The sequence below is a fragment of the Oryctolagus cuniculus genome, chromosome 1 (assembly GCF_964237555.1).
Source record: "Oryctolagus cuniculus chromosome 1, mOryCun1.1, whole genome shotgun sequence".
NCBI classification, from domain to species: Eukaryota; Metazoa; Chordata; class Mammalia; order Lagomorpha; family Leporidae; genus Oryctolagus; species Oryctolagus cuniculus.
In genome coordinates, this window is record NC_091432.1 from 111008154 (window position 1) to 111033514 (window position 25361).

Below are 25361 nucleotides of genomic sequence, written 5' to 3' on the forward strand. Positions count from 1 at the left end.
CAGAGACCCACCTGCAGGGCTCGGGTGTAAAGGGACAACCGCGATGGTGCCATCTCCACGCCTCCACACCAATACCTCTGCGGGAAGGGTTCTTGCCCCCGAGCCGCCAGGATTTCGAGGCTGGGGCAGTGCCAGGCCGACAGCGTCGCGGTGGCGCAATCGCTCTGGGAGGAGGCCCCCATCGGCGACACCGGGAGCCTGGTCCTCTGCTCCTTCTCCAGGAGGTTCCCCAGGGCCACACGGCTGGGGGCTGAGCGGGGCTGAGCGGGGCCGTTGCACCCTGGGAAGACTCAGGGCATCCGGGTCAGCTTGAGGCTGCCGCCGCGGCCAAGTCCGCAGACACCTGTCACTGCCCCCTCAGCCTTCCGGGGCCCAGAGCCTGGGAGGCCGGCTCCGGCCTACCTCCGGCTGCGCTCCTGGGCTCAGCTCCCGGCTCGCGCGCCGGGGCCCGCCCCCTAGGGCTGCGGCGCGCGGGGCGGGGGCGGGGGGCTGCGCGGGGCGGGGCGGCCGGGCGCTCCGGGCCCCCTCCCCCGCCCCCCTGACGTCAGCCCCCGGCAGCCGCGCTCCTCACTTGGCTCTCGCCCTCCGGTCGGGAAGCATGGGGCTGCCAGGGCTCGTCTGCGTCTTCTTGCTCGCAGCCGCCTGCTGCTGTCGCCGCGTCGCGGGTGAGTGACTGCGCTGGGGGGCACGCACGCCCCGCAGGGTCCGGCCGGGGGTCTTCGGCGCAGCGTGCGGGGAAGCAACGCAGGCAGCGTGGCGGGCGCTGGAGCTGCGCGCCCCTCCCCGGTCGCCGACTCCGGGGCGCCTTGCGCGCGTGCAACTCTTGTTTGCAGCCAGTTTGCAGCCGCGATTCTGGAGTATCCCGGGAGCGGTTCTAGGAAGGCGGGGAGGAGGCTGCGGCCGGGAGCGAGAAGGGGTGGAGCAGAGCCCTCGGGGCGCTAGGGGAGCCTTCTTCCCAGGTGCCTGCCCTGGGGCCTCGCGGTTGGAGCCGTGGCTGGAGGCGCAGCTAGAGCGCATCCCCAAATCCTGCCTTCCGCGCCCGCCTGTTGCTGGAAAAGGCCTCTTTCTTAGCTGGAGGGGTGAGCCCACCCCTCCCCCTCCGGCCCGGGCATCGCGCCAGGCTGGAGGTGAGGGAGAGGCGGAGGGACGGCGCTCCTGCCGGAGCTGGGCGTTGGCAGGGGCTGGGGGCGGCGAGAGTCGCCTCGCGCCTCTCCGGGCACCGGGATTACAGGTGGCGGAGACAGGGGACGGAGGATTCCCAGGGTGGGAGCGCTCTCAGGTTTCTTTGGGGGAACGCGTTCAGGTGGAAAGAGCTACCCAAGCACCTCGGAGCTTCTCCTTGGAACCACGCAGCGGCTGGGCGCCCCCGGCCGGCCCTGCCCTTGCACGGCCGCAGCGCCGCCGCGGTGTGCCTGTTTCTTTTGGCTCCCTTTCCCCCAGCCCAGCCGCTGTCCAGCCGGGGAAGGGGACGGCCGGGCACTACTCACGTCGCTGGCATCGTGCCTCGTGCCAATCGCGTCCCTGGGGTGCCCCGGGCTTCCGCCGGGCTGACTTTATTTCTGGGGAAAAGGCGAAATCCGCCTCCCCAGCCAGCGGGTCCTGCCCGGACCTTCCCTGCTCCTCTGGTTCTGAGACTTCCACTGGGGGCTGAAGACCACTCCACCTGCCCTCCTGATCCGAGAGCCGGCCCAGGCCAAGGACCCAGGCACCCCAGGGTCCAGCCAGATGGTGTGGAGTGACATCACCGCCTCCCAGGGCTGGCAGCATCCTGGCACTGCTGACGTCACTCCTGCCCACTGCCTGGCCTTTGCCCTGACCCGTGGGGGACACCCTGACCCTCTAGAACCTGGGCCCACCCCCCAGCCTCGCAGGGGGGGGGTCCCCAGAGTGTTTGGAATGTCCACAGGGATGCTGCCTGCCCGAGTGTGAGATGGGAGCCTGCAGTCAGAGATGGCCCCCTGGGTCTTGTTGGGGACTGAGGGAGGGGACTGGGGGGCAAAGGGCACAGTCATGACGTCTTCTAGGGGTGGGACACAAAGGGGCCTGTGTGCCCCAGCCTGGCACATGCCTTGCATTCCCGCACTCTGAGCTCACGTGGAGAGCGGGGGGCGGGGGGCCTGGAAGGACAGGGGCCTTCCTCTTGGCCCTGAGCCCGGTTGCCCCTCGCTGCCCCTCTGCCAGCCTCATCCTGGAGGGGCCCGGTGCTCAGTCCCTGCTTGGTGGAGGACCAGGGACCCCCGAGCCAGGAGAGTGCTGGCCTGTGCTGGGCTGGGAGGGGCTGTCAGGATTGGGAGGGACAAGACCCTCCTCTGACTCTCCGAGCGCGCGGGCAGGCAGAACAGCTGCAGTGAGCCTAGCGCGCAGAGGGGATGGAGGGCAGCTGGCGCTGACACAGCTGCTGGGGGTGCCCTGCTCCCTCCCCCCAGGTGTGCCTGGAGAGGCGGAGCAGCCTGCGCAGGAGCTGGTAGAGGTGGAGGTGGGCGGCACGGCGATCCTGAAGTGCGGCCCCGCCCACTCCCAGGACAACTTCAGCCATGCGGATTGGTTTTCCGTGAGTGCTTGGTGCTCGTGGAGGGGGGAGCTCTGCCCCCCAGGGAGGCCCAGGACCCTCACCTCTGGGCGTTCTCCTGTTAGGTCCACAAGGAGAAGCCGACACTCATCTTCCGCGTGCGCCACGGCCAGGGCCTGGGCGAGCCCGGCGAGTACCAGCAGCGGCTGCGCCTGCAGGGCCAAGGAGCCGCCCTGGTTCTGACTCACGTCACCCCCCACGATGAGCGCATCTTCCTGTGCCAGGGCAGGCGGCCTCATTCCCAGGAGCACCGCGTCCAGCTGCGCGTCTACAGTGAGTGGCCACGTTCCCGCCTTGCGCACGGTGCGGGCCGCAGGCAGCCGTGTCCACATCCCCTCACTTCTCTCCCCTCACAGAGGCTCCGGAGGAGCCCACCATCCAGGTCAACGCCCTGGGCATCTCTGTGGACAGTGAAGAGCCTGCGGAGGTGAGACCCGCCCAGCGGCCAGGTGGTCAGCAGGGCCTGGGGGCTCGGAGGGTCTCAGCCAGCAAGCCTCGCCCTGCGTCTTCCCTAGGTGGCCACCTGCGTGGGGAAGAACGGCTACCCCGCTCCCCAAGTCAGCTGGTACAAGAACAGGCGGCCCCTGCAGGAGGAGAAGAACCGTGAGTTCCTTCCTGCTCTGGGAAGCCGGGCTTGGGGTGCCACGGGAAATCCTCACACGTTTCCTTTTAGCTTTTGTGTACGAAGGATTTATTTATTTGAAAGGCAGAGTTACAGAGAGAGAGAGATCTTCCATCTGCTGGTTCACTTCCCAAATGGCCACAATGGCCGGGGCTGGCCCAGGGTGAAGCCAGGAACCAAGAGCCTCATCTGGGTCTCCCATGTGGATGCAGGGGCCCAAGGACTTGGGCCATCTTCTGCTGCTTTTCCAGGCGCATTAGCAGGGAGCTGGGTCAGAAGTGGAGCAGCTGGGACTTGAACCCATGCCCATATGGGATGCCAGCATCAAAGGGGGCAGTTTAACACACTATGCTATGCCATAACACTGGCCCCTTCTGTTAGCTTTTTACTTTCAAAAAAATAATTACACATGTGATGCTTAGAAGTGCTTTTTCAGGGCTAGTATTTGGAGCAGCAGCTTACGTTTCCAGTCAGGACATATGTCCTGTGTTGGCTACCCACGTCTGATCCAGCTTCCTGCTAGTAGGAGCCCTGGGAGGCAGCAGGTGGCGATGGCTCAAGGGCTTGAGTCCCTGCCATCTGTGTGTATGTGGGAGGGGTCCCAGGTTGAGTTCTGGGCTCCTGACTTCAGCCTGGTCCAGCACTGGCTGTTGTGGGCGTTTGAAGAGTGACCCAGCAGATGGAAGATTCTCTCTCCCTCTCCCTCTCCCTCTCCCTTTCCTTCTCCCTCTCCCTATCCCTCTCCCTCTCCCTCTCCCTCTCTCCCTCTCTCCCTCTCTCCCTCTCTCCCTCTCTCCCTCTCTCCCTCTCTCCCTCTCTCTCTCCTTCTTCTCTTCCCCCCCTCTATATATATACATATATGCGTATAGTAAATAAATAAATAAAATAAATATTGCGGGAAGACAGTTGTCTTCTGAAGAATTTAAGCTACACAGACCTAGAAGGAGATGTTCCTGCCTCGCCAGCCCACGGTGGGAGCAGCCGCCGCTGTTGGCTGCTGCCTGTTCTTTCAAGCCCATTTCTTATGTTGGCAAATGTGTCTGCGAGTACAAAGGCTCACGTTGTCCAGCCCGCTGCTCTTAGCCAGGGGTGATCTCGCTCCTCCCGCCGGGGATAGCCGGCAGTGCTGGTTGTTGCCAGGTAGAAGGGGTGGAGACTGGCATCGGGTAGGGGGAGCCCGGGCTGGGGCTAACACCCTGCAGTGCACAGGACGGCCCCCACCATGAAGATCCACCTGGGCCAGGCCGGCAGGAGCGCTGAGATCCAGAAGGCCTGACCTCTGTGGTGGTGTGTGGCTGCGTCGCTGCACGATGCTCTCGGCGGTGGGGACGCCGCGCCGGCTGGCCTCGCCTGCCGCGGAGGCTGTGCGTGTTGTCATTGCCACTGTAGGGGCAGCTCGAGGGCCTCACACTTGATTGCTGCAGCGTTATCCACACACCTCTGTGCTCGTGTACATTGTCCAGGGCAGGTCGCAGGCGCAAGTGCCGGATGGAGGGGTGGCCCTCTCCAGGGGCAGGGCTCCCGTTTCCCTGAGGGGACCGCTGGGGAGGGTGGTGGCTGCAGCTGAACCGTGCGCCCTCGTGCCTGTCCAGAGGTGCACATTCAGTCGTCGCAGACCGTGGAGTCCAGCGGTCTGTACACCCTGAAGAGTGTTCTGAAGGCGCGGCTGGTTAAGGAAGACAAGGACGCCCAGTTCTACTGTGAGCTCAGCTACCGGCTGCCCAGTGGGAACCACATGAAGGAATCCAGGGAGGTCACCGTCCCCGTGTTCTGTGAGTACTGGCCTGTGCCCCTAATCGCAGGGCTGGGCTCTCCCCATCCAGCCCGGGTTCCGCTCCTGGGCTGAGAGCCACCCTCTGCCCACGCAGACTCCGCAGAAAAGGTGTGGTTGGAGGTGGAGCCCGTGGGGGCGCTGAAGGAAGGGGACCGTGTGGAAATCAGGTGTTTGTCGGACGGCAACCCCCAGCCCCACTTCAGCATCAACAAGCAGGTGCGGAGGGCTCTGTGCAGGGTGCGGGCGGAGCTGCTGGCTGAGGCGCCCCGGGGGCAGCTGTGCCCACCTTTCCTCCCCCTCCCAGAACCCTGGCACCAGCGAGATGGAGGAGGAGGCCACCACAGACAATGGCATCCTGGTCTTGGAATCAGCCCAGAAGGAGCACAGCGGGCTCTACGAGTGTCAGGGGCTTGACTTGGAAACCATGATCTCGCTGTCCAGTGAACGCCACGAGCTACTGGTGAACTGTGAGGGGCCAGGGGCCAGGACGGGGGCCAGGTGGGGGGATCAGGGCCGGGGCAGCAGGGGACCAGCCCTGCCCTGCCCAGGCCGACCGCACCACTGTGTCCCCAGATGTGTCCGATGTGCGAGTGACTCCTGCAGCCCCCGAGAGCCAGGAGGGCAGCAGCCTCAGCCTGACCTGCGAGGCAGACAGCAGCCAGGCCCTGGAGTTCCAGTGGCTGAGAGAGAAGGTAGCTGGCGGCTATGCGGCCGGGGGTGGAGGGGCGGGGCGCCAATGGCTTGCTCCTTCCCAGCCCCTCTGACCTGTCTGTCACTCCAGACAGGCCAGGAGCTGGGAAGGGGGCCTAAGCTGCAGTTACCCAACCTGAGACGGGAGGCAGCGGGCGGCTACCGCTGCGTGGCATCGGTGCCCAGTGTCCCTGGCCTGAACCGCACACAGCTGGTCAACGTGGCTGTTTTTGGTGAGGCCCGCCGGGTGGGGACCAGGGCGCCCCGAGCCTACCTGCTGCCAGCTCTTTGAGGAGAAAAAGCCCCCCTGCTCCCTGGGAGCCCTGGTGGGGAGCGGGCAGCGGATCAGCCACAGCTGCAGCTCACCCTAGCCTGACCCGCAGGGCCCCCATGGATGGCATCAAAGGAGACGAAGGTGTGGGTGAAAGAGAACGCCGTGCTGAATGTGTCTTGTGAGGCCTCAGGCCACCCGCGGCCCACCATCTCCTGGAACGCCAACGGCATGGTGAGCCGGCCACTCTCTGCCCCGCCCCCACCACGTCCCCAGCCCCCCACCCCCATCCCCCCCGCCCCCTCAGCCCCGCCTTCCTTTCAGGCTAGCGAGCAGAGCCGAGATCCGCAGAGCGTCCTGAGCACGCTGACTGTCCTTGTGAGCCCGGAGCTGCTGGCCGCGGGCGCTGTCCAGTGCACGGCCTCCAACTCCCTGGGCAGGAACACCACCACCATCCTCCTGGAGCTGGGTGAGGGCCGCAGCCCTGCAGGGCCGGCAGGGGCTTTAACTCGTGCTTCCCTAACCCACCTCCCTCTGCCTCGCAGTCAGTTTAACCACCCTCACACCAGAGTCCAGCCCGACCACTGGCCTCAGCACCTCCACTGCCAGCCCTCATGCCAGAGCCAACGGCACCTCCACAGGTAAGCCGGGGCTGGCAGGACAGGGCTGTGCCAGGGCGTCCTTGCTGCCGATTCCACCCTCCCCGCCACCCCCCCCACCAGCCCCCGCACACGGGGAGCCCCAGGCTGGATGGGGCAGCAAGTGATGGCGCTGTCTTTGCCGGACAGAGAAAAAGCTGCCGGAGCCTGAGAGCCAGGGCGTGGTCATCGTGGCGGTGAGCGTGTGCATCCTGGTCCTGGCCGTGCTGGGCGCTGTCCTGTATTTCTTCTACAAGAAGGGCAAGCTGCCGTGTGGGCGGTCAGGCAAGCAGGAGATGTAAGCAACCCCCTGGCCGCCGCCCAGCTTGCTGCCCCCTCGGGCCCGCCCTCTGTCTGCCCCTTAGGAGCAGAGGTGGGGCCCTGGGGCAGCGTGGCCCCCGCTGTACTGCCCACTGCCCAGCTTCCATCCACACTGAACTTTCATGAGCTCTGCCCCGCCCTCTTCCCTTGCCCCCCCCAACCCTGGAGTTGCCAACCTCTCGCCTCCCTCCCTCCCCCCTCCCAGCACGCTGCCCCCGTCTCGTAAGGGCGAACTTGTAGTTGAAGTTAAGTCAGATAAGCTCCCCGAAGAGATGGGCCTCCTGCAGGGCAGCAGCGGTGACAAGAGGGCTCCAGGAGACCAGGTAGGAGGCAGGGCCCAGGACCAGTGCCTGCCACACCTTCAGGGACCAGGGCTAACAGTTCTCGCTCCCCGCACACTAACTCTCCCTGCCCTTCATCCCTCTTGGTGGGGAGTAGGTAGCAGGCCCAGGCAGGGGGCTGAGGGGCTCTGGGAGAGCAAAACCCGTTCCCTCAGCAGTTCTAGATCAGTGCAGTAGCCATGCAGTAGGAAACGTGGTGTCCGTCTCCCCAGGCAGGGTCACGCTGGGGCTGGCTGGCCCTCTCTGGCCTACCATACCCATCCCTCCCTGCTTCCCCCTGGGCTGCTGCACGGAGCTCATCAGCTTCTGCATCATCCCTCCTGAACTCGGCTTCTGCACCTGCACCTCCCCTTCCCCCTCCTTACTTCTCCTTCCCCGTTTTTAGGGAGAGAAATACATCGATCTGAGGCATTAGCCACCAAATCACCGTCGGCGCCCTTCCCGCCTGGACCGTTGCCAGCTCCCTGCTCACTCTCTCCAGAGGGACGGCGGAGAAGCCCCCTGCACCAGCTCACCTGCAGACCCCATTTCCGGGGCCGTGGGCCAGGACAGGACCGTGCTGAGAAGCCCTTCCTGGCCCTGGAGGCCCCCTTTAGGGAGCACCCGGCTACCATCTCTATTTGCCCAGTGAAGCTCACCTGTCCCAGCCATCAACGCCCACCTTATGCCGGCAGCCCCTCTCTGAACCGGTTTCTTGCTCCCATGCTGGATGCCCCAGCACTTCAGCTGGGCCGTTTAAGTGAGAGACCAGTTCTGGAGCCCACCCTGGCTGTGCGTTGGCCATACTGGCTCCGGAGAGGGCCCGAGCAGCACCCAGCAGCAGCTGCAGGATGGCTGCCACCTGCCTGCCTGCGTCTTGGGTGGCCTCAGGACACTTTTGCTTTGGGCAGAGCCCGGGGGGCTGGGTTCATTCCTGTAGCAAATCTAGGCATCGTTTCCAAGGCCTGAGGCCCTGTCTACATTTGGCTCCCAGTCCCTCCAGGGATCACGGAAGGCCAGGATGGGAGGTAGGGGACGAGCTGATGGGCCCAGGGCCGAAGGGGAGGGCCCGAGTGGGAGAATGGTGCTGAGGAGGAGCACCAAGGGCCTGGCTAGAGCTTTGGGGTGTGTGTGCGAGTGTGTGCGCACATGTGCGTATATGCATATATATATATATGGTTTTGTCAGGTTCTGTGTAAATTTGAAATTTCCTTTTTATATTATATATATATATATATGTGAGAAAAATAAAGCTTAATTATCCCAGAAACCTTCCAGTGTTTTTCCTTCATCACGGGGACCACAGGAAGCCAGGGGCCTCTGGACGTGCGACAGCTGCGGAGCGCCGCGGCCCTGCTCTGGGCGGCTGCAGGCCGGGAGCCAGGCCCCTCTCACGGGCTCCTGGCGCTCGGTGCCCTACATGGCAGTATCACCATCCCGCCCCCTGAATGGGCAAGAACTCAAGTCAGCTACAACAAAAGAAACTTTATTTAAAAATATCTTTTTTACAGACATGGGTGCTTGAAAAAGCTCTTCAGTTAACTGTGTATGGAAATGAAAAAAATTAATAAATAACATTAGTATAACAGACCTCTAAACATTAATACATTGGTAAAACAATGGACTTAAAATGAAAATGAATCATAAAGCTCTGCTATTCTCTGTAAGAATATTTACCTTCTGTTTTTCTTACTCTTTACAGGTGAGAATGATTAAATACTGCTAATATAAACTTTTTTATATTAATGACATTTTTAAAATAGTCCATGAAAATCTCATCTAAATGTGTTTTGTTTTCTGCTTAACACTGATATACAAATTGGGACTCTTCAGCCTGGAGAACATACTGAGCGCTCTCCAGCCCCACCCAGGCCAAGAATCTCAAAATCTGGAATGAGGAGGACCTTACAGAGAACTGTTCTATCTCCGGTTCTGTTAGCAGAGGCAGGGGACAAGCAAGGAGAGGCGGGAGAGGAGAAAACCCTGACACTCCCTCCACTCACACAGTGCTGAGGCCCGGCTCTGGGCTCTGGGGGGGGGGGGCCCTGCCGCCCCTCCTGGAGCAGCTGCCCCCCCCCACACACACACACACAGGCGCTGCTCAGCACACAGGTCAGAAGCCTCCCAGTGACGGGAGCGCCAGGTCTGTGGGACGGGCGGGGGTTGAGGCCGGTTCAGGATCCAGCAGAAAGACAGGACAAGAAGGAGCGAGCACTGTCCCTTTCGCAGCAGCCGGGCCGTGGCGGCCAGGAGGCCGGGAGCTGTGCAGGCAGAGCACTGGAGCTGGGGACTAAGCCTCTGACCACACCCGCCAGCTGCTCCCTCCCTGGGCACGGGGCTTCCTTCCTTCCTCAGCAGCGGGCAGGGGCGGGGGACCGCCAGCAGCCTGCCCCTGGGTGTGCCCCTCCAGTCACCGAGAGCGCCCCCTCCCGGCCCCGGCCCCTAGGGGCTGATGGCACTCAAGGTAGAGGCGTGCAGCCACGGCCATCTCCATATTAAGTCCTAAAATGCAGCCTGGGACACAGTGCTGCCTTAGAAAGGCACAAAACGTTTGGCTTTTTTTTTTTTTTTTTTTAGTGTGCTAAAAATTGTTTTGTTTTGAATAAAGGAAAAAGATATATAAGGTTAAAAATCCCCAGTCTCCACGGGCAGAAGGCAGATGGAGGAGGCACCTCACAGCTGCCAGGCCCGCCGCCACCCAGCTGGCAGCCAGGCTCTCCTCTGCCAGGCACAGCCACTGGTCTGGAGGCGCCGACTCCTGGGGGCCGTGGGAGGCAACACAGATGTGGCGACCCTCGCCCAGGCAGGCTCGGAAGGGGAGCGGGAGGCAGGAACCCACGCGGAGGCACCCAGTGCACCCCACTTCGGGGCCTGTGCGTGGAGGTGGTGCGAGACCCGGGGTAGGAGGCAGACCTGGGAGCCTGAAGGAGCGCAGAGCGACTTGGGGGTGGGGCACAGGCCCTGGTGAGAGAACTCTGCCCATCTATCCCATGGCCAAGTCGGTAGGAGATGTGAGCTTGGCCTGTGGCCGCGGCTTTGCACACACAGGCGTGGCCAGCCACATTCTTCTCCTGCGCCCCACACAGCTGTCCCGGGGGTCAACAGCTGGCCCTCCCTCCCACACGGGGCTTTCCATCCACCGCACTGGGCTTGCTCTCTCCACCCCAAACTTGTGCTACTTTCCAGAACCAAGCAGCGGGCTTCCCGGGCCCGGTGAAGGCACACGGCACTGCTGGGGCACGGCGGCCCCTGCATGTGGGTGCCTAAACCTGAACAGCACACTCCCGGCAGCCCGCGCCGCCCTCCCTGCCGAGCCCCAGTGTGCGTCTCTGGGTGATCGGGGTGCCTTTGGGTGTACCTTATAACTCTAGTGGTTTTAAAATGCTGGAAACAAGGCAGGAAGCAATGCCCTACAACTCCAGACAGGCTCGACGATGAGATAAATGAGATGAAATGGTTCAGGCCAGCAGAAGCATATTCTAAAAAACTCAAGAGAAAAGCGTTAAGCTTCAATATAGGACTAAGAGATCGATCAGACGTGGAAGACACAGGCAGCTTGTCGAAAGAGCCCTGGGTGCGAACTCTCCTCTAACCTGGGATTCATATTTAATTTCCATCCCGGTGGCCGGCGCCGCGGCTCACTAGGCTAATCCTCCGCCTTGTGGCACCGGCACACCGGGTTCTAGTCCCGGTCGGGGTGCCGATTCTGTCCCGGTTGCCCCTCTTCCAGGCCAGCTCTCTGCTGTGGCCCGGGAGTGCAGTGGAGGATGGCCCAAGTGCTTGGGCCCTGCACCCCATGGGAGACCAGGATAAGTACCTAGCTCCTGGCTTCGGATCAGCGTGGTGTGCCGGCCGCGGCGGCCATTGGAGGGTGAACCAACGGCTTAAAAGGAAGACCGTTCTCTCTGTCTCTCTCTCACTGTCCACTCTGCCTGTCAAAAAAAAAAAAAAAATGTCCATCCCGGTAACTGGCCCAGCTACTCTACCTTCTTCCTGGCTGGCCCAGGCCTGCATTGCAGGGCTCCCTGCGCCAGGAGCCCACATGCACCGAGCGCAATGGAACAAGGATCTGCTCTCTAGCCAGCAAGAAGCGGAAGCCCTGAGGCTGCGTGGAGGCAGGACACCCAGCACGGGGCAGGACGCACTGCTTCTGAAGAGGCGGCAAAGAAACTGGATGTCAAGACTCAGAAAAGGAAGAAAAACAGGAAACAGCGGTGGTGACCAGGATTCAGTCAGTCTCCGCAGCCTAGGCACTCCCACTCTCACAAAAGCAGAACAGCAGCTGTACCACCACAGAAATCCTCCCAGGGAGCTGGTGGCTGTCCACCCATGCTGTGGCTGTCCTGTCCCCCACTGGCCAGGGACAGACACCTGGGGATCCCTCAAGCTGGAAGGTCACGTGGACTTAGGGTCTGGGGTGCCTGTCCGGGGGCTACACATGCCCCTAGTAAGCTGTGGCCCAGGGTAAAGGGCCAGGGGGCAACCTGGCACCGCTTGTCCTGGGCGCCGGGCAATAGCGTGCAACCTAATGATGACCCTCTCCTTTCTTTAGCTGGAGTGTTTCTGTGTCTGCTACCCAAAGGATCCCTAAGCAGGATGGTCAAAAATGCAGCCTCAACCTTCTTCCGCCGCCCGCCCTCCCCGGTGCACTAAGCTGCCGCGCGCACACTCTCCAAGGAAGACTCCAAGGTGGGCTGAGCTCCAAGCAGTGAGAGCAGCGCTTCCGGCCGAGTCCGCACACCTTAGGGCGACTGTCCAAAGCTTTACAGTCTGGCAGAATGATGAACGGCGCTGGCACTTAGCGCTGGGGTCGCGGACTCCCTACTCTGGGAGAACAGGCTGGCACGGTGAGAACTGACCAGCTCAACCTTCTTACTGTCTGGTCCTCGGAAAACAAACACCTGACTGAAGACCAGGACCTGCAGACCGCTGCCCACCCCTCCCCCACTCTGTCCGTCCCTTCAAGGACACAGGATCAGCTGCAAAGTCCGGTCATGGCTTGGGAAACAAATTCCCAAGAACACAGGAGGCAGTGACAGGTCCCAGAGGGGGCGTAGGGAAACCTTTCCAATGAGAGGGATTTGGGACACCATCAGCCCACCAAAAAAGACCCAGGAAGGCACTAGGTAGGAAAGGGAACTGCGGGCAGGTGCTTTGTTTAAACGGTTACTGTCCTGTGGTGCAATTTTAAGCCAGCATGCCCCTCAACCCACCACATGGCTTCCACCAGAAGACAAAGATGGGGGGGGGGCACAAGACTGACTCCAGGAGAACAGGGGCTGAAGGGGGTCTCAGACGGATGTTACCCAGGATAGCTCAGCCCAGGCAAAAGCTGTGCCTAAGACTACACACTATTTTAGGACCAAATGCAAGTGCTGGGCCGCCCAGGTGCAATCCCCTGTGGTGGCGGGCAAGAACACAGAGCTGGCATTTCCAGCACGCTGTGAAGAATGAACAAACCGTTACAGCCTGGTCGATGGTAAAGCGCTGTTCCTCAATGGGCAGAGGCCGCTCCAGAATCAGAAAGGCCGGCGGCGAGCCGGGACTTAAACCTGGAAGCCCGACTACCATGCTGCGAGCTAGGAGAAGACTGCATTAACCTACCACCCACCTCCTACAAAAGGACTCCATCTTGTGAGCGCTGCCTCGGGGGAACACAGTGCTGGCCCCTGGTTTGCAAGCAAGTGTATTACAGAACTTCGTTTCCAAGTTTGCTGCTCAGACCATAAACGGACTTTACCTTCCCATAGGGGAAACCAACATTATAAGTCGAAGAATGGCAATCCCCCACTCGAGAACACAGAGTCCACGGAACAGCTAAATGATACCAAGAGAGCCAGCCCCAGGTGGTGCGTCCTGGAGCCCAGGAGAAAGGGGACAGAAAAGGGCAGAATGCAGAGTGGGGCTGGGGGCGGCCACAGAAGAACAGGGCCCTGGCAGGGAGCGAGCAGCAAGAACAAACACTGACGGTGAACCGCCCAGTCTGTGACCTAACTGGTGGGAGCTGCGTGGCGGAGCCAGCAGGTTTCCCCACTTCCCAAAACCTTCAGTTTAGCGGAGGGAGGGAAGGGCAGCTGGCGGGTGGAGCACAGCCGGGCCACGGGGCTGTGGAAGAATCCAGGAAGACACAGGCCGAGCAGCAACAGGTGCAGGTGAAACAGAGGGATGAATCTGAGAAAGAGGAAGACTTTTTTTTCCCCACATTTTCAATTAGGAGGGTGCAAGGGACAAACATGGAAAAACTCAAAATAAAACCTAAATTCACAGCAGAGCCACAGAACTGATAACCACCAAATGGAGCATGAAGAATGGGCTACTGGTGCTGAGCCCAAGGAAAACGTCGCTCTGAGAACACCCTCGAAACAAGAGCCACGTGGACTCTCCGAGACTCGCCTCCACGGCGCAGGTGTGCCCTGGGAGCAGCCGAAGACCCCGGGACACGGGCCTGACCCTCGAACGGCTGCAGACACACCCCGCAGAGGGGCTCACGTGCAGCCCAGCACCGGGCCCTGTCTCAGGACTGGCTCAGGTGGCAACGGGGACCGGAAGGACACAGTGAGGCTGCTCCTAGGCTGCAGCACACGCACGGAATCTCAGCAGAGCGGGACACACTCAACAAGGCAGCAGTGATACGACCAGGCACTTTCTGTTCTTGATAAATCTTTAGATGGTGGGCAAAACCTACTCAGAAGGAAAAATTACAGTACAGCTGGACTGGAAGCCGGTGCTGTTTTCTGGCATGACTGGATTTCACCTTAACTCTGCCACCGCGGCAGTGTCTGGAAGCAGCTGGTGGTTGCCTTGGATGTGCTCTGACCCCGAGGTCCCCAGTGTGGCTGCGAGCAGGTGGCGGGGGGGCTGGAAGAGGTGGGGCTGAGGAACTGGGGCCACCCTCCCATAGCCTTGGTTGGTGCTTGGCAACAGGCTGTGAGCAGCGCACGCCTGGCTTGTCTCTGGTCTCTGGCTCCCTGTCGTCTCCCACACCAGGACACACTACTGACACTGGGATACCACCTGCCACGAGAGCCTTGCCAGTGCTGAGTCAACGGTGGTGCCACGCCCTGGAACCTCCAAAACTGTGAGCCCAGTACCCTCTTTTCTTTCTTTTAAAGATTTATTTATTTGAAAGGCAGAGTTACAGGGGTGGGGTGGGGGAATCCTCCATCTGCTGGCTCACTCCCCAAACGGCTTGCAACAGCCAGGGCTGGGCCAGGCCGAAGCCAGGAGCCAGGAGCTTCTTCCAGGTCCTCCACGTGGGTGCAGGGGCCAAGCACTTGGGCCATCTTCTACTGCTCTCCCAGGCCATAGCAGAGAGCTGGATGGGAAGTGGAGCAGCTGGGCCTTGAACCAGCGCCCACATGGGATGTGGGCATCAAAGGTGGCGACTTAACCCACTATACCACCGTGCTGGCCCCTCCTCTTTTCTTTCTAAATTACTCAGCCCAGATACTGTTAGGACAGAGACTAAGGGGCTAACCCCATACCCTCCCCACTATAGTAGTCCTTATTCGCTGCCACCTCCCCAGTTCCCACCCCCAGCCACACTTCAGGAGGCCCGGCTGGCACACCATGTTTCCTGCCATGTAGAGGAGACACTGGGTAACCATGGCAATTGGTACGAGGTCCTGTACCGCTGATCGGGAATCAAAGCGCCTGTGAGGCCAGAGGCAAAAACCCAAAGACAGGGCAGCAGCTGCACCAGGAGAAAAGTAGGGAAAGTGCCTGGTGCTGGAGCCGACAGCCTGAGAGACGGCTGCGCTCAGGAGGCACCTTGCAGATGGGATCTAGAGGCGAAGTGCGGCTGGGACCGCGAGGCAGGCAGACTTGTCACAGAGCAGACCAGCCGCCGGCGAGGAGCAGGTCACACGCTGCGAGGGGAGGCAGCAGAGCCCGCGGCCACAGGGTGGAGGAACGCGAGGGGCTGCTTGGCAGTGTCTACAGGGGCCGACTAGCGATCCTGCCACTGGACAGGGGTCTTCTTCAGGAAGCTGCAGTCACACAGCCAGCTTCGCCCTCACTGTCTCTCACTACAGTACTTTATTCCACCGAATGTCATCTGTTTACTGTGCGAAACACAGTGGTGGACAGGGCAGACGTCCACGGGCCTGCGGTGAAGAGAGGAGGTGACAGGTGACAGTCCCAGAGCCACAGGCGGGACCCCAACTCCTTAACGGGGACAACCCCACTTCTGAAATCTAATCTGGCTCACGGTCAGAGGAGACACACACTCAGATCAGAAGAAAAACTGAGCAGGTGAACCCTCACTGTCTACGCGTGCATCTGAACAGCATGCGATAAAGCTTCCGAGAAACTTCGTGGCGTCCGGGCCAGAAAGTCATCCTGGGGACAGCGTTCCCTTCCCACGAAGCGGAAACTCACGACCTACACCAGAACACGCGGCTGGCACCAAGGCAACAACTCCCACAGACTGTGTTCTGGGGAGGACATGGAATGTATCTGAAGGCCTCTATCTCCAATCAGTTATTATGCAATTAGGATAATTAAAACATCTTCCGTGAACAATGTTCCTACAGATAGCGCTTTGGAGTGACCAGTGTGAGCTGCTGGCATCAAACACGACTACCACGATACAGCAACAGTGCATCCCCCCACCAAACTATCGAACAAGCCACCGCCACCACACAGCATAACACAACACCCCATAAGCTGCCCGGCTTTGGTCAGGCTGGTCACAGCAAGCCCACTGCCAAGGACAGAACACCGAGGAAGGAGGAGCTGTCGGGAAAGGACAGAGGGAGGGTGTTCTACAAACAGAAGACGTTAGCTACTCACTTGACCATCTAAGCCAACAGGAGTGTTGAAGCTGCAACACACACTAGGGCTGGGCTGCATACCACAGGAGATAGGAGTCTTTAAAAGACTCCTCCCTACCTTGTGCTAATTCCTTTCTTGGGATTAACACACACAGCAGGTTAACCTCATCATCACAGGATACACACAGACCACAGACAACAGAGACAGACAGACGGACAGACACGAGGCTACATCCTTAACCCAGGAAAGTCGTAGGTCCTCAGTCAGGACTGACGGCACACACTTGGTCTGTTTTCTGGACTGCTCCCCAGGAAGGCTGCCACATAATGAAAATCCACTCTCGGCGCGGGGCTGAAGGACACCTGCCATGCGCTCTCAGGCCAATACAATGAAACACACTAGCTGCTCCGTTCTCATTCCACGGCGTTGAAATCTCGGAACCACGGACGTGATGCCCCACCAGGAGGGCAAGACCTCCTGGTGGAGCCTCCAAAGGAGCCTCTGCCCTCCCAGGTGCCCTCGAGAAGAGCACCCAGCTCACACGCCCACTGGAGTGCAGCGGGGAGCCATGTGCTAGGTGGCCACGTGGGCGGGAGAAGAGATGGACACGAACTCCCGGAGGATGTTTTTGGCCATGTCGATGTTGTTGTGGGCGATGAGCAAGGCTTTCTGAATGTCCTGGTAGGAGTACCCCTGGCTCAGGAGGCTCTCGATCTCACTGGAGAGCTGAGGCGAGGCGGCCGCGGCACTGGCGCCCTGCTGACAGCTGCCTGCTTTCCGCTCAGAGTTGATTCTCCGGGGGAACGGTTTAGGGGGGCGCTCAGGAACCTGGGAACCCTCAGTGAAGTCTAGAAGAACAGAAAAGACAATGTTTGCAAATCCTCAATTAATGGCCAAAGTAATACGATCAAGATATCATCGGGTACACAGGCACTCCAGTCACAAGGCTGGGTTTTCCAGGTTCAAGGGTTTTAGGACTGTCTCCTCCTTGTCATAGTAGGATCCCCCTTCTAAATATACCACACACCTGTCCCACTAAGTAACCGTTGCTGCCGTGGCCTGTAACATCCGTACCACACTTTACTCTTAGCAACAAGTTTTCACGCACGATTATCTAGCTTCTGTTATTTTTTAATTCTGAAGGGATCAGAGGAGAGACACTAAGCTGCCCCTTCCAGAACGGAGAAGAGAGCTGTGGCCATGAAAAGGCTGCGTGAGGGTCACCCTGCCCGGACAACTGGCTGCCCCGGATCTCTGTCACCAGCTGTCCTGGAGGCTGGCTTTAATTTCCCAAGGGACAACTCTGACTGCTGTCCTCCCAGGCGGCCACAGGTGCGAGCAGAGCAGCTCTCGACAGTCAAGGCCCAGTGGGAGCTGGCTCCAGGCCCACGCTGCGTGCATTCCAAACCACCAGCCTCCATTTCCAGTGGGAGGGGCCCAGGAGAAAAGGAGTGGACAAGGCAGACTCAGCAGAGCCGGAAATCCTGCTGACCCCATCACAAGGGCCTGTGGTTCAAGGAACAGCCTCATTTCTAAGTCTGGCAAAGTCCTGAGTCTGACTGCAGTGGCACTTCCCAGGAGGGGACCCAGGAGCCGCTTTCTTCCTGCTTAGACAGAACTTCCGCAGGTGGCCTTAGCCCCCCTGGGGAGGTCAGCTCTGTTTTGGCATAAACAGCGAGGCACACAGCAATCGGGAGGAGCCCAAGGCAGCCTGGAGACTCACTTGTTGTGGGGTCACCATCCAGAGACAACCAGCCAAGGGAGGAGCTGGCATTCGAGATGTCTGAGAGAGTGCGGCGGGCCAGCACTGCCGGCACAGGCGGCTTGGGGACATCGTACCCATCGTCCTCGTTTTCTGATTCCTCGGGGCCAGGGTTGGCCGGGGTTGCCGCCAAAGTCCCTTCACCTGGAAAAGAGCTTCTGGGTTACCTTCTTCAACTGACAGCACGCACCCTGTAACCTGTTTCAACAGAACGGCACCCACTCATTCACACACACACACCACCTTCTACTTCACTCAACAATTCCTGAAGGCCCGCTAGGGCCCGACCACGGTCATGTAAGGCCTTGTGGACAGAGATAAAAGAACTAAAATGCACACCAATCCTGTAAGGCTCTTTTTTCAACGTGTCAAGGGTTATTCCTGCCAAGGTTAACAGCCAGTGATGCCAAAGACTCAAGCATCCATGCAACACTTGTCTCTGCATTTCACCTCAGAAGATCGGCCAAAGGGCCTGTGTGTGCAGGCTTCTTGACCTTTCAACTTGGTAAGCGAGTTACCATGGGAATTGAGTGTTCACCGCCCACACATGAAAGAATGTCATCACTGCAATGGGAATCAGAGGGAGCGGCCAGCAGCACACGTCCAGGTCATACAACACAAAGGTCTTCGGGCCCTGGGAGGCCAGGAGAGCAGAAAGAGAATGAGCTGTGTGCACAGCAAAGAAGCAAGGGGTCTTTACCGGGCATGGATCACAGACATTTTGCCGAAGAAGATTATTAAAAAGAACTTTCTGCTTGGCTCCAGCTTTCTCATTAGCCAAATGCTCGTACTACAGGCTCATTCTTAAGGCACATCACTGAGTTTAAAGTGGCAGATGGGCTACTCACCCAGTGTGCTGCTCTCAGGGACGGATGGCACTTGGGACTGGATGTTATACATGGCTTCGTACGTGCAGCTATCGATCTGCTCGTCACCGTCACATGTCCTGAGTCAGAAGGCAAACAGCATTAAGGGTCTTTGGAAACAAACCTGTGTTACCTGCCAACTTAGCAAGACTCATCTGTGCCCCACCCGGCCCTGACTCCATCAAGGTCTCCTTCTGTGTTACATTGAGAACCGGCAGGAGGGGAACTCCTAACGAGAGCTGAAGATGTGTGCACTGCTGAGGTTACTGTGATGTGGGGGAAACCCAACTGGAACTGCTTACACTTAACAAAGACTTCAAACACTAGGCACTAGTGTTCTACAATTCCTTTTCTGCTTGATTTCTGGCTGGGTAGCACTATGTGTAGGTAGCAGGCCAAGCAGCTGAGGGATGTCAACTCAATTATCCAGATTAAGGAGTCTGGTCCAAAACAGGGTTACTGTGAACCTACCATGAACTCTGGGTCATCTCCAAAGGCCGTTTCGGCTCTGGCTTTTGAAGTCCCACAGGCCTCGAGGAAGGAGTCATATACTCTGCGTCCTCCTCACTCTCACCCTGTTCCCCAGGCGGCAGTTTGGGCACAGGAAGAGGTCTAGCAGGTGAAGAACAGAGGCAGGGAGGAGAAAGAACTAATACGTTAACAGAAAACTTTCAAGAATGAGATCAGTGGCTTCAAAACAGACACAACTCAAATTTATTACTGAATTTTTATTTACTTATTTATTTGAAAGAGAGAGAGAGACACACACACACAGAGTGCATTCCCACCCACTGGCTCACTCCCCAAATGCCTCCAACAGCTTGTGGGGGAGAGCGGGGACTACAGTAACTCTCCCAGATGGTGGTGGCAGGAACCCAACGACGAGCTGTTACCGCTGCCTCCCAGATTCTCCACTAACAGAAAGCTGGCCATCAGGAGCAGGAAGCTGCACTCAACCCAGGTACTGCAATATGAGATGCAGGCATCTTAACCAGCAGGCCAAATGCCTGCCCCACAGCTCCAATACGACAGTGCAAAACACAGGCCACCTAGAGAACTGCTGATCTACTACCAAAACCGGTCATTACTACAAAGCACACTAATTAAAAGTTCACTTTCAGGGCCAGTGCTGGGGCACGGCGGATTAAGCTGACAGCTGCAGTGCTGGAATCCCGTATGGGCACCAGTTTGGGTCCCAGTTGCTCTACTTCTTTTTCCCCTTCTTTTTTATTTTAGATTTATTCATTTATTTACTTGAACGGCAGAGCCAGGGAGAGACAGATGGAAAGGTCTCTGATCTGCTGGTTCATTCCCCCATGGCTGCAATGGCTGGAGCTGGGCCAGTACAGGAGCTTTATCTAGGTCTCCCACACAGGTGCAGGGGCCCAAGCACTTGGGTCATCCTCCACTGTCTTCCCAGGAACATTAGCAGGGAGCTGGATCAGAAGCAGAGCAGCCAGGACTTGGACCAGTGCCTGTATGGGATGCCAGCATCGCAGGTGGTGACTTCACCTGCTACACCACAGCGCCAGCCCCAGGCTTTACCTCTGATCCAGCTCTTTGACAATGTGCCTGGGAAAAGCAGTGGAAAATGGTCCAAGTTTGGGCCTCTGAACCCACGTGGAAGACCCAGATAACCTGGCCAGTTGGGGAGTAAACCAGCAGAAGGAAGATTCTCTCTGCCTCTACCTGTCACTCTGTAACTCTGCCTTTCAAGTAAATAAATCTTTTTTTTTTTTTTTAAATAATTCACTTTCAGCTGATCAAAAGTGTGCTTATCATGCTCACGAAGCATCACACCTGGGATGGGTACCTGGTATCACTTAGTCCCACTCCCCAGATAGGTGTCCTAGTCAAGGCCTGGTCCTGGAGCTAGTACCCCAATTTTTCTTTCACGAGGAAGCAAATAAGAGCAGGGAGCTTCCTGACAACATCTTGGCGATGTACGTGCAGCAAATTCCAATTCTAAAATCCACCCATGCTTGCAAATGATACACTGATCATCAAAAACTTTCTCCTATAACACCTTAGAGTATAAACACTTTTCTCCTTTATTTTATATGAGAAAAATCTGAAATAAAGGAAGATAAAGTGACTTGAGAGTTAGCATCCATTCTGGGACAAGTGCCAGTCTTCCGCTTTGGGGGATCTTGCTGTCACACCCAAAGCCCTCAGCCAGAAGCTTTGGGAACAAAGCTCTCCCTGCCCCCTGCCCCCTGAAGGGAGACAAAGACCCAGCTGCACGAGAAACACACACCTAGAACTGCTTCTTGGACTGTGAATTCACCGTGTCTCCTCCCTTCCCTTTTGCTCCTGGATGGAGTTCCTGGCTCCTGGCTTTGGCCTGGCTCAGAATCAGCTGTCGTGGGCATTTGGAGAGTGAACCAGTATATGGAAGCTCTCTCCCTCTCTGTCTCCAGGCCTTTCACATAAAGAAAAATGAATAAACACTATCTGAAAATAAATAAGGATAAAAAAATTGTAGAATCCATGTATATAAGGTCTTCAAAAAGTTGATGGGAAGCGGATGTTATGAGAAAGCATATTGTATGCATGACTTACACATTTTCCATTTTCCACGAACCTCTGAAATGCTCTCATACAAGCAGCATCCTTTTTGCATTTATTGGTCTCTCTGTACTTACTGGTGTTTAGTTTTCCTAACTATAAAACCAACAAATGCTTACTACAAAGTACTTTATGTCTATATTACTATTATCATTGAAAAATGAAAAAAGCATTAAAAAATGATTATTTGAAAGGCAGAGTGACAGAAAGATATAGGGGGAGACAGAGATAGAGAGAAAGAGATACCATCTGCTGGTTCACTCCCCAAATGCCTTCAAACAGCTCCCATGGGACCAGGCTGACGCCAGGAGCCCAGAACACTAACTGGGTCTCCAGGTGCACGGCAACAACCCCAGCACTTGAGCCATCACCTGCCGCCTCCCAGGTGTATTAGCAGGGAGCTGGATCAAGAGCAGAGACAAAACTTGACCCCAGGCCTCTGATATGGGATGTGAGCACCCTGGGTGGCAGCTTATCCAGCTGTACCACAATGCCACTCTTAATTCTATCTTTCGATGAAGTTTTTGAAGTAGCATAGAGAAAATCACATGAGAGCATTACAGTAAAAATACAGGCAACCAGGGAACCACCGGAAAAAAAAAAAAGTCCTATGAGCACCCAGAAAAAGAAACGTTACCCATAAAGGAACGACACGAAGGCCGAGAGCTACCTCCAGAAGATGATGTAGAATGATATTTTTAAAGAGCTAAAAGAAAATAACCACTTCGGGATACTGCACCCAATGAACACATATTTTTTAAAAATGGAAATGAAATAAAGACATTTGTATGTTCAGTCAAAACGAATCAGAATCCAGAGAGAAGATAACACACGCACACAGGCTCACGGAAGTGCTTCGGGCAGACAGAGTCCAGATGGCAAAGCAGGAAGAAATGAGCAGTCCCAGAGGATAAACTTGTGGGAAAAGTAAGCATGCAGGAAGACTTAAGAATGCTGATTTAAAGTGTACTCTACCCAGTCAAGGGCACATGCTGGGGTTTCTAGGACAACTGTTACAGAAGAGAAGGGGTCAGGGCACAGCAGGTTAAGCCAGCACCCCATTATCAGAGTGCTGGTTTGAGTCCCAGCCGCTCTGTTTCTGATCCAGCTCCCTCCTAGAGCCTTCCTCTGGGAAAGCAGCTGAAGATGACCCAAGTGCCTGGGCCCCTGCCACCCATGCGGGAGACTCAGAGGGAGGTGCTGACCCCTGCTTCAGCCTGGCCTGGTCCCAGCCATTGTAGCCACCTGGGGAGTGAACCAACAGATGGAGGATCTCTTTCTCTGCTTCTCCCTCTGTCACTCTGCCTTTCAAATAAATAAAAATAAATCTTAAAAAATCAGTAAATAAAAACTCAGCATTTAGCAGTCAGTGACTCTAAGTTTTTATGTACCCTAATTATACAGATGAGACACACACAACAGAAATGGACAGAACAAGTAAGGAGGAACCAATATACATTTAACGCCCTGCTCTGAGTGATGAGCAAACCTGCCCTCGCTGCCACGTGCGCGCGCACGACGCCAGCCCTGACGCACTCTCATGAAACCAGGGTGGCACACACTCCCAGATTCAGCAGCAGCTAGTCATCTGGAGTATGGCTTCTGATTGTGCAGCCAGAAAACACTAACAGAAGGGTAACCTTCAAAGGTTTAAAAATCAGGCAATCCATAAATAACTCACAAAATCACAAACGGAAAAATCATATATTTTGAACTGAATGATAATGAAAATATGATTTATCAAAATGCCTTGAATGCAGCCAAGTATCTGAGTATCTGTTAGGGCTGCCGAGAGCATTTGGGTGAGTATTTGTGGCCCCTCCATCTGCACCCACACCCGATCCATACACTGAAGCCCTCACCCCTAGTGTGGCTATATTTGGAGATAATAACTGTAGGAGGTAATCACAGCTGGTGGAGCCTGAATGGATCCAATTATTGTCCTTTTAAGAAGAGACCCCACGGGCAGGCATAGTGGCCTGGGACACCTGTACCCTGTTGCAGTGCAGGCTGGAATCCCGGCCACCCCTTCCAACCCAGCCCCGAGTGGACCGGTCCTGACTGCTGCAGGCATCTGGGGAGGAAACCGGAGATGGAAGATCTGTCTCTGCCTCTCTCTGTTGCCCCGCCTTTCAACTAGATGAAAATAAATAACTTTTTTTAAAGTAACACCCCAGAGAGCTTGCTCTGGTGCTTTCTCTCTGTCCATCCTCCCCCCTCCCTAGGTGCCACACTCCCAGCAAGGCCATGTAAGGACATGGTGAGATGGGAGGGCAGCTGTCTACCTGCCAGGAAGAGGGCTCTCATCAGAAACAGAAACAGACCCTGTGGGCATCCTGATCTGAGACTTCAGCCTCGGGAATTGTGAGAAATAAATCACCACCATTTAAACCACTCAGTCTATGGTATCTGTCACAGTCCACGGAGACCAATATACAGCATCCAACTTCTGACATCAGAAAACAGCAAACCAAATTAAAGTTGGAAAAAGAACAGAAAGCAGGCACCCAGTAGAATCACCACAGAGGGCTGGCAGTGTGGCACAGAGGGTTAGGCCACTGCTTGTCATGCCCACATCCCGTACTGGAGTGCTAGTTCCAGGCCCAACTCTGCTTCCAATCCAGCTTCCAGCTAATGTGCCTCGGAAGGCAGCTGAAAGTGATCCAAGTACCTGGGCTCCTACAGCCACATGGGAGACCTGAATGGAACTCCTGGCTCCTGGCTTTGGTCTGGCCCAGTTCCGGCTGCTGTGGGCATTCAGGGAGTGAACCAGTGGAGGGAAGTCCTCTCTCTCTTTTTCCCCTTCTCTCTCTGTCACTCTGCCTTTCAAATAATATTTTTAAAAATTATTTAAAAAGAAAACTAACACAACCAAAATTACTTCTTGGAAAAGATTAATAAAATGGACACGCTTCAACAAGGCAGATTTATGTACATGCACACAGAGAAGAGAAAAGAAGAAAATGATCCAAAACATAATATACAACTGTTGCTGCCTGGTACAGCTACAGACCAACTTTTATTTTCTTTTTCCACTTCTCTTGGTTTCCTCAATTTCCTGTAAGTGAGCCGCTGGAAAGCACAGCCCACGGTGTGCAACACAGCTTGCTTTAGTCACCGTACCTGGCAGCCAGAGAGTAGATGGCGTTGGCAGATGCAGACGGCTTGATTTTGGGGTGTTCACACTCTGGACCTGCCAGGGGGCTGCTGTTCACATTCTGGAGAGTAAAGCAAAGTGCTGAAAGAGAACCTCCTTACCGCAGCTAAGTATCTCCTCTTAATCTATTCAGTCAACAAGGACAACACACAGACACAGCCCTCTCTGTCAGTGCCCTGCCTAGGGCTCATCGCACTGACAAAGGCACGCTTTCTTTCCGGCTCTGAGGAACGTTCAAATATAAGGGTTAGGGAGACAGATCTAGAGTGAGTCAGGGGAACAGGTGTTTTTTTGTTTAGCTATCGATACAAACACCATTTCTAGTTTAAATAATCTACAACCAAACTCAAAATGGTCATTCTCCGTCGCTGCTACCACAGTCACAGCAGACTGCTACCACATGGATGCCAGCTACCCGCTCCCTTCCCGTCCCAGCAACCAAGTGCACACCATTCTCTCGTGCCACGGCTCTGCACGGCACGCTCCCACCCCGGCGTGGTCGGGTCACAGACTCCCACTTGCCGATTCCTCCATCAGCGGCGCTTCGCACATTCAGCCCGTCCCCAGGTAGCTGGGTTGAAAACCTCAGCAAGTATGGGTGCAACTTCCCGCCTTGGCCTCCACCCACTGCCTACTCCCCTCCCCAGTCTTCCTGCATCCGACTCATGCTCTCCAGGGCACTGCTCCGTCTGCCCGCTTCTACTTACCGACGGCAATGTACCCTCTGCTCCTTTAGTGCAGCTACACTAAACCCCTGGATGTTCCTTAAATGCACTCTGCCATCTGCTTCCCCTTCATTCTGGAACAATCTTTCCCAGGATCAGCACAGCCCACCCTCCCTCTGGCTCAGAAACGTAGGGGGGTCCTCCATGTGCCTTCCACCCCAGCTCCAGCTCTCCCTATACCTGAGCTGTTTTTCTCCTAACAGTCTTCTCTGTGAACAGACTACAGATCTTACTCACTCTACACTGTTTTCCTCCCACTAGAAAACAAATGTGAAGGCAAGATTTTTTGGTGAGTGCATACGT

General features: G+C 56.9%; 2 protein-coding genes across 4 annotated transcripts in view; one reads left to right on the forward strand and one right to left on the reverse strand.

The window, feature by feature from the left end:
* The first annotated feature begins 511 nt into the window (after window positions 1–511).
* On the forward strand, window positions 512–8475 carry MCAM (melanoma cell adhesion molecule). 2 transcript variants are annotated; one of them, XM_051837712.2, is made up of 16 exons: window positions 512–665; window positions 2427–2551; window positions 2635–2842; window positions 2926–2996; window positions 3085–3172; window positions 4784–4963; window positions 5060–5181; window positions 5270–5432; window positions 5539–5657; window positions 5747–5888; window positions 6039–6160; window positions 6251–6395; window positions 6472–6567; window positions 6715–6862; window positions 7091–7208; window positions 7612–8475. In XM_051837712.2, exons 1-16 carry the CDS (start codon window positions 599–601, stop codon window positions 7639–7641), a joined length of 1944 nt encoding a protein of 647 aa, XP_051693672.1. In that variant the 5' UTR covers window positions 512–598; the 3' UTR covers window positions 7642–8475. The 2 variants fall into 2 exon arrangements, with proteins under 2 accessions (XP_051693672.1, XP_051693673.1); XM_051837713.2 differs by lacking the exon at window positions 7091–7208.
* A 3290-nt stretch (window positions 8476–11765) lies between these two features.
* The window catches only part of CBL (Cbl proto-oncogene), an 88542-nt gene continuing 74946 nt past the window's right edge, over window positions 11766–25361 (reverse strand). For both annotated transcript variants that reach the window (XM_051837710.2, XM_051837711.2), the window contains exons 12-16: window positions 24300–24394; window positions 19080–19220; window positions 18591–18688; window positions 17704–17886; window positions 11766–16828 (exon numbers count right to left, since the gene is read on the reverse strand). In XM_051837710.2, coding sequence (XP_051693670.1) covers window positions 16554–16828; window positions 17704–17886; window positions 18591–18688; window positions 19080–19220; window positions 24300–24394 — 792 coding nt within the window. In that variant the 3' untranslated portion in view covers window positions 11766–16553. The remainder of the gene's footprint in view (window positions 16829–17703; window positions 17887–18590; window positions 18689–19079; window positions 19221–24299; window positions 24395–25361) is intronic.